We start from the raw sequence: 8,681 nt of genomic DNA, 5'->3' as shown, positions 1-8,681 counted from the left end.
CTGCTGCAGTTCCCACATTTTCAAAAGCTTCAAGGCAAGGCGAGGCCCCTCCCACTTAGCCCATAAGCGTATGCCTGTACTTGGTCCAAGTATCACTGTTGGCAGCTCCATCTACTAACATTATCACAAAGACATTTATAAGTAGTGAACATGGACAGCTCTCAGCAGAATGTAATAGGCTTTCAGCTGTCAAAATGTGATTGGTGTTCCGACCATGATGTTTTGAAAAATACTCCAGTCGAATAAATGCATAATGTCTATATGCACATTAATCCTAATGGTACACCACTGACAACTTTCAGACAATTTGTACCTTTTGCAGAGGTTGATATAGATTGACACTTGCGTGTTGTGGTTGATGACACACATGGAGGCAGTTATGAGTTCAGTCTCATTGACTCTGATACTGATGAACAACAAGCTGCGTTCTACAGAGAGAACAGTACGGCAAGGCTGAAATGTGATTGGTTTTCATACAGTCTGAGGCAGAATGAGGAGTCATTCCCATAAAACCAAGTGAATGTCCACATTTCAGATACCCACAGCATTCATAATGAAACTACTCTGGCTCCAGGGAGGGCTTGTTCCACTTCTTCATATTAGCTAGCATATGTGCTTTGAGAAATGGCAATAAAATCTTCTAATAGATATTTTTTGACAATAAGCTGGTGATTGCCTCATTTGTTTGCATATTACACAGATTTATGCAGCATGATCTTTTTAGAAAACTTTCCACTCAACTAAGTATTTACTGTCTATATGCACATTAATTGTGAAATAAAGAAATGGGCTTGGAGAGTTTGAGTCCTCCATAAGTATGTGGTGGATGGACAGAAAATGGACCAGTAAGCACAGAGCTGCTCCAATGCTAAGAAATATAGCATACTGCTACACACCCACCCACCCACACACACTCGCACACACACACACACACACACACACACACACACACACACACACACACACACACACTCGCACACACACACACACACACACACACACACACACACACACACACACACACACACTCGCACACACACACACACACACACACACACACACACACACACACACACACACACACACGCACACACACACACAAATATTTAAAACATATATTAAAGGGTGTTTTTTGTTTGTATGTATATTAAGCCTGGCTAGATCTGCAGTTACATGAGAACATCAAAATATTAAACATCAAAATATTAAAATGAAATATATGATATGCAGTTGCATATCTGTACATTGCTGAACACACTGAGTCATTCCAAATATAAAGAAATCACAATTAACCAATGCTCCATTTGTGTCTTGTGTCAAGAAGAGAGGTACTGAAGTAATTTTAAGAGTCAGAGCCAGTCCCACACTGTATTCTGGCTGTAAATAGGCAAATTCAGAAACATCATCATATCTCATGTCGTCACTGCTGATTTGCCTTTTATTAAGCATAATGCTGGACTTAATAAAGACACGGTTTCTTATCATGGGGAAGTGAAATTAACGAACCCTGAAAGGCAGAAGTGGTGCTGTTTAGAATCGTCCCCTTTACATAAACCATTTCCTGTCACAGATTTAGTTTTGATACTTTTCTATGTGCGGAGCTGAAAATGGGCTGGGTATAACAGCCTTCACCAGACATTGGGGCAAAAGAAAACTCCACTGCTGACAGGTCTGTACTCCCTTTACCAGAATTTGCTTTTGAAGTCATTTGTGTTGCTGGTGTTGTTAGTGTGCTGAAGTTATAATACAGTGTTACATTACTTCCTATGTTCAGAAGGCACCCTGAACCAAACACTCTCCCCGGTGTTAATTTACCACCATTTATTTTTGAAGCACCAATGATAAGTGTAATGATAACTGTATGGTACACTACTGACTACTTTCAGACAACTTGTATATAGATTGATATATATTGGCACAACCACAACTGGTGTGTTGATGAGGAATGCGGAGACAGTTACGAGTTCATTCTCATTGACTCTGATACTGAAAAATATTAAAAAAATAAAAAATATATATTTTTGATAGTGTAATGTCACTGTGTGACACAGAAGCAGAATACAGAGATTGCCATTTGGTTCATATTTTTCATTTAAACGCAGTCCATTTCTTCACAGAAGAATATGTGTAATGGAGAATTTGTTTATTTCAAACAAGTTAACACATTTAAATAACAATATTAAAAAGTGCTTAATGCTAAACCTGCAGGTCCTGAAGGGAAGGAAATGAGGGAAACACCCAATATTTGTGATATTCATTTTAATGTATTCCCTTTTTTCTTCCCCATCCCATTTCAGACCTCCATTCAGCATCACACCCCCTTTGGTGAAGATAACTGTGTGGTCAGAGATGAAGGCTATCGTGTTGACCCTGTGGAACATGGTTGTTTGCTCTGCACTGAATGCACATGCAGAGAACATGACAACAGTCATTGTGGACCTCTCATATCAGAACCTGTACTTAGTGCCCAGGGACTTGCCACCTAGCACAGAGGCTCTGGATATCTCCCACAACAGAATAAAGCGTCTCACCTATGACGATTTCTCAGCCGTTCCGGCTCTGAGATTTCTCAATGCGTCTTGGAACGTGCTCGAAGAGATCAGTTCGGATGCATTCAGGGCAACATCACAGCTGGAGTACCTCGACCTCTCTCACAACAAGCTTCAGAACCTGCTGGGTCAACACTACCTGCTGCTCACGCCCAAACTGCAGTTCCTGGACTTGACGTTCAACTGCTTTTCTGCCATGACTCTCGGAGACGTGTTCCGCAATCTTAAGTATTTGCAGAACCTGGGACTCAGTGCAGAGGCAGTAAAGAGCAAGGACTTCATAAGCATTGCTAACATTCAGCTACAGACTGTGTTTCTCCAATTACAAAACCTCACCATGTACGAAAATGGCAGCTTGAGGCACGTCCGATCTGAGAAAGTTGGCATTGTTGTTACTAACCGTGCCACAGACAGGGCGCTGATCGCCGATGCCCTGTCCACTTTCAATCAAGTCGAACTGGCAGGCATCAGCTGCAGCCAAAACTACCTGGTGGAATATCTGAGACTGAAACCTATCATAAAAGCCACTCACCTTCACTTGACTAATATTGAGGTGTCCTGGGACCAGGCAACTGATGTGATCAACCTGGGTATCAAGTCTTCCATTGACCACATCAGTGTGTACATGGTGACAATAACAGGGCAGATCACTAAGCGTGAGATAACCAGCAGACCTCATCTGCAGTCCTTCATCATTAAACGGGCTGCTGTCACTAACTTCTTCTTCTTCCAGGGCTTCCTCTACAACTTTTTCATTAACATGAAAGTGGAGAGCTTCACAATGGCAGAGACACCAATCGTGCATATGAACTGCCCACAAGCCTTGAGTAACATAAAAATGATGGACCTTTCCAACGATGCATTGTCTGAGAGCGTTTTCTCTGACAAAGGGATGGAATGCAAGAACCTGAAGGCACTTGAAACTTTGATTTTGAGGGGGAACCGTCTGGAAAACCTGAAGGAACTGAGCCACCGAGTGCAGTACATGACCTCACTTCAACACCTGGATGTGAGCTTTAACTCACTGATGTATAAGGAGGAATTTGGGGACTGCCAATGGCCCTTGGACATCGTCCACCTGAACCTGTCCTCCAACAGCCTGGACCGCTCCGTCTTCAACTGCCTGCCTATCAGCACGGAAACTCTGGACCTTCAGAATAACCAGATTGATTCCCTCCCTGACTTCCTGCTCCGCCTGAATGCACTGACGATGCTGGATCTGAGCTCCAATCGGCTTCAGGACATCCCGCACTGTCGTTTTTTTAAAAATCTGGAGGTGCTCCTACTAAGTGACAACTCCCTGTATACACCGACTATGAGCATTGTGGGAAGCTGCCCTCGCCTGAAGGCTGTGGATGTCAGCAAGAACCCCTTCATGTGCACATGTGCCCTCAGGGGGTTTGTAGGCCTGCAGGAACACTATCCCATCAAACTCCTCCACTGGCCACACTTCTACCGTTGCAGCTACCCAGATTCCTGGCGTGACACGCTTCTGAAGGACTTCCACCTTCCAGACGTATCTTGCAATGCAGGTATACTGGCGGCGGCCATCCTCTGCCCTGCTGTAGTGATCGCCATCATCACCTTGGCACTGTGCAAGCAGCTGGATGTGCCCTGGTACCTGGGGATGATTTGGCAGTGGACGCGGGCCAAGCAACGGGCGAGGAACCAGGAGAACCTGGAGGGCCTTCAGTTCCACGCGTTCGTGTCCTACAGCCAACACGATGCGGACTGGGTGAAGAACAAGCTCCTGCCCAACCTGGAGGAGGACCGGACGCTTCGCGTTTGCCAGCACGAGCGCAACTTTGTCCCGGGGAAGACCATCGTGGAGAACATCGTGCGCTGCGTGGAGACCAGCTACCGCTGCATCTTCGTGCTGTCCTCGCACTTTGTCCGCAGTGAATGGTGCCACTACGAGCTCTACTTCGCCCAGCACCAGAGGCTCTCTCGCGGCTCGGACAGCGTCATCCTCATCCTGCTGGAGCCCCTGCCTCAGTACCTCATCCCCTCCAAGTTCAACCAGCTGAAGGCCATGATGGCCCGCCGCACCTACCTGGAGTGGCCGCAGGACTCCAACAAGCACAAGCTCTTCTGGGCTCACCTGCGCGCCGCCCTCCAGGCCCCCCTGCCCCCACCGCCCAACCACAGCCTGAATCCTTACTGAGAGAATGTTCCTTGGAAAGTCAGGAATTAATGATACCACACAACCTTCAGTTCCAAGTAGATGCAGAAGGTGAAAGGTTTTTCAGCTCCTTTTAGGTGTGCAAAGTTAAGTTAGTATATAAACTGCAGCACACTAGGAGACAGAGCAGATAACCAGGAGTATAAAATTGCAGCCATTACTGCAGCTCTGTACAGCAGTCCTTCAGATATAGAAGCCTGATGCAAAAATACAGCCCCATTCATCCTCACTAACTCACATTAGTGACTCACTATCCTCACATGTGGTTGAATATCAGTCTTACTGGAATCTATTCACCTTTGATCATTGCAGGGCAATGCTTCATGCAAAAATAAGAATCATCAAAAAATCTACTTTTCTGATTTCCTGGTGAGATTATGAGTATGACCTGGCCATAGACTTGTCTCTGGAAAAAAAACTTCTGGACCCAAAAAAGGTGAGAACTCCACCCACTTCCACAAAGGTGTGAAGTCCCTGCTCTGGCAGGCAAAAACCCACTTCTAGTTAAAAACACTGGCAGTGATCTGCAAGGTTTAAAAATAACAGCACAGGCAGGTATGTCAGTACTAAGCTCCATGCTACAGATCAGATATATATCACATCCGTACAGTGCTATGTGCAGAGCAACGGCCACAAAAACGGCCATGATAATAACTATAATGGCCTACTGCTTACAGGAACAATTGCTGACATGTTCTTTTCCTTCCACTGAAATGCTGTATTATGATAATATTAATATGCTATCCTTATAGCAACGTCAGTTGCATTCTCAGCAGGTTCAGGCAGCTCGTCATCTTGTTTGTGTACATGGGTCTGATTGCTATATCAACCATAATACATTGTGGTGAAAACAAATTACCTTCTCTTTTTTCACGAATGATGAAGGTCAAGTCATGAGAACTGGATACATATGGATTACATCAAGATTGCATTTGAATATTTCGAGAATAAAGTACTGAGTAAGCAACATTCCCAGAGGTCATGTGCTGTGGTACACTTCACTATTCTTATTTCACAGCCGCCCAGGTACATACAAAAGAGTGTACATGAAGAGGTCAGATATGGCTTGATTATGTGGCTGGATGCACCAGTTTTGCAGAAGTGAAAACTCTCTGTTAAAGTTCCTGCGATGAAGACAGATGAAATTAATCAGGACAGTCACAGAATTAAGCAAGTTCAATGTTTCACCAAACAGGCGTCGTCATGACTAAGGTCAACAGCTACAAGGTCAACAGCTTCGTGCATGATCTTTGAGAACAGTCTCTTAAGGAAATCGCATGTTACAGGTCGTCTGAATTGCCAGCGGGTGCATATTACACCACGTTGAAAGAAACTTTTCCCTCTTTTCGCTAATTTTTCGCTCTTCACAATGATGACAGCTGTTTTTCTGTTGTTTTAGCATATTATTATTATCTGTCATTTAAAGGTTCTTATGTATACTGGAGCATTATGAAATTTATACTATAATACTATTATAATTATTCAGATATTTGTGTCTGTTATGTACAAGCATTCTATTATATTTGTGCATATTAAAGAATTTGAAAGATTTGTGTTGTCTCTAATAGGAGCCGTATAGAGGTCAATACATAATCCACTGCCATCACTCCCTGCCCACAGGGGAGACAGACATTCAAAATAGCCTGCGTTTAAAGGCTCATTTGTAAGTCACTCTGGATAAGAGCATCTGCTAAATGACTAAATGTAAAAGAAAACATGTTCCATTGACACAATGTGAGAAACCAGCAAGTCAGAGCACCAAGCTTCGTTGTTTTCATTTTGCATGGCAAGGGACATCCAGCAGACACTATCCGACTGAAAAAAAGTCATAGTGGGCATGGGGACACAGTCTGTGCCTTATGTCTCACAGCTCAGTCACATTGTAATGTAGCTGATGCATTGTTGCTTTGTACCTCTACTCTTATGTTAGTTATTATTGTTACAATTTTGGCTCTAATTCCTGTGCGCCAAGTTTGATACACATTGGCAAGTAGGAAAGGAAACCGGGCCACATTTAAACCCTACTAACCTTCATGCTTTTGATATTAGAGCTGCAATACTTCATGTACTGCAAATTTGTACGAACTGACCTTTTTATAATTCAAACTGTAATTTACAGTCAGTAAACATTGTGGTCCCAAGTTCCAATTTATTTGATTGAAGAACCAAGCACATGCAAGTATTAATACTCTATGCATTTCAGTTTCATGTTTAATCCAAGAGGAGCAACAATTCTGTTCAATTCTTTTCTTTATGAAGAGTCTGTGTAGAAACTCTGACTCGCTGCCATCTTTGATTCTGTAACCTTTAACCTTTATGTCCCCGATTTGTTGCACACAGCTGCCACCCTGTGGCTGGACCACGTTACTGTTTATGAAACTTCCTGCTGCAGTTCCCACATTTTCAAAAGCTTCAAGGCAAGGCGAGGCCCCTCCCACTTAGCCCATAAGCGTATGCCTGTACTTGGTCCAAGTATCACTGTTGGCAGCTCCATCTACTAACATTATCACAAAGACATTTATAAGTAGTGAACATGGACAGCTCTCAGCAGAATGTAATAGGCTTTCAGCTGTCAAAATGTGATTGGTGTTCCGACCATGATGTTTTGAAAAATACTCCAGTCGAATAAATGCATAATGTCTATATGCACATTAATCCTAATGGTACACCACTGACAACTTTCAGACAATTTGTACCTTTTGCAGAGGTTGATATAGATTGACACTTGCGTGTTGTGGTTGATGACACACATGGAGGCAGTTATGAGTTCAGTCTCATTGACTCTGATACTGATGAACAACAAGCTGCGTTCTACAGAGAGAACAGTACGGCAAGGCTGAAATGTGATTGGTTTTCATACAGTCTGAGGCAGAATGAGGAGGAGTCATTCCCATAAAACCAAGTGAATGTCCACATTTCAGATACCCACAGCATTCATAATGAAACAACTCTGGCTCCAGGGAGAGCTTGTTCCACTTCTTCATATTAGCTAGCATATGTGCTTTGAGAAATGGCAATAAAATCTTCTAATAGATATTTTTTGACAATAAGCTGGTGATTGCCTCATTTGTTTGCATATTACACAGATTTATGCAGCATGATCTTTTTAGAAAACATTCCACTCAACTAAGTATTTACTGTCTATATGCACATTAATTGTGAAATAAAGAAATGGGATTGGAGAGTTTGAGTCCTCCATAAGTATGTGGTGGATGGACAGAAAATGGACCAGTAAGCACAGAGCTGCTCCAATGCTAAGAAATATAGCATACTGCTACACACCCACCCACCCACACACACTCACACACACACACACACACACACACACACACACACACACACACACACACACACACACACACATATATTTAAAACATATATTAAAGGGTGTTTTTTGTTTGTATGTATATTAAGCCTGGCTAGATCTGCAGTTACATGAGAACATCAAAATATTAAACATCAAAATATTAAAATGAAATATATGATATGCAGTTGCATATCTGTACATTGCTGAACACACTGAGTCATTCCAAATATAAAGAAATCACAATTAACCAATGCTCCATTTGTGTCTTGTGTCAAGAAGAGAGGTACTGAAGTCATTTTAAGAGTCAGAGACAGTCCCACACTGTATTCTGGCTGTAAATGGGCAAATTCAGAAACATCATCATATCTCATGTAGTCATTGCTGATTTGTCTTTTATTAAGCATAATGCTGGACTTAATAAAGACACGGTTTCATACCATGGGGAAGTGAATTTAACGAACCGTGAAAAGAAAAGCGGTGCTGTTTAGAATCGTCCCCTTTACATAAACCATTTCCTGTCACAGATTTAGTTGTGATACTTTTCTATGTGCGGAGCTGAAAATGGGCTGGGTGTAACAGCCTTCACCAGACATTGGGGCAAAAGAAAACTCCACTGCTGACAGGTCTGTACTCCCTTTACCAG

The 8,681-nt window shown here is 42.8% G+C and overlaps 1 protein-coding gene across 1 annotated transcript; it reads left to right on the top strand.

The window, feature by feature from the left end:
• Positions 1–2,418: 2,418 nt before the first annotated feature.
• LOC118793657 (toll-like receptor 1) lies at positions 2,419–4,713 on the top strand. The gene has a single exon (XM_036551885.1). The coding sequence runs from the start codon at positions 2,419–2,421 to the stop codon at positions 4,711–4,713; it is 2,295 nt and encodes a 764-aa protein (XP_036407778.1).
• Positions 4,714–8,681: the final 3,968 nt, after the last annotated feature.

Source organism: Megalops cyprinoides, chromosome 18 (genome assembly GCF_013368585.1).
Source record: "Megalops cyprinoides isolate fMegCyp1 chromosome 18, fMegCyp1.pri, whole genome shotgun sequence".
NCBI classification, from domain to species: Eukaryota; Metazoa; Chordata; class Actinopteri; order Elopiformes; family Megalopidae; genus Megalops; species Megalops cyprinoides.
Note: the sequence above shows the minus strand (reverse complement) of the source record. Positions and strands in the feature narration are given on the sequence as shown.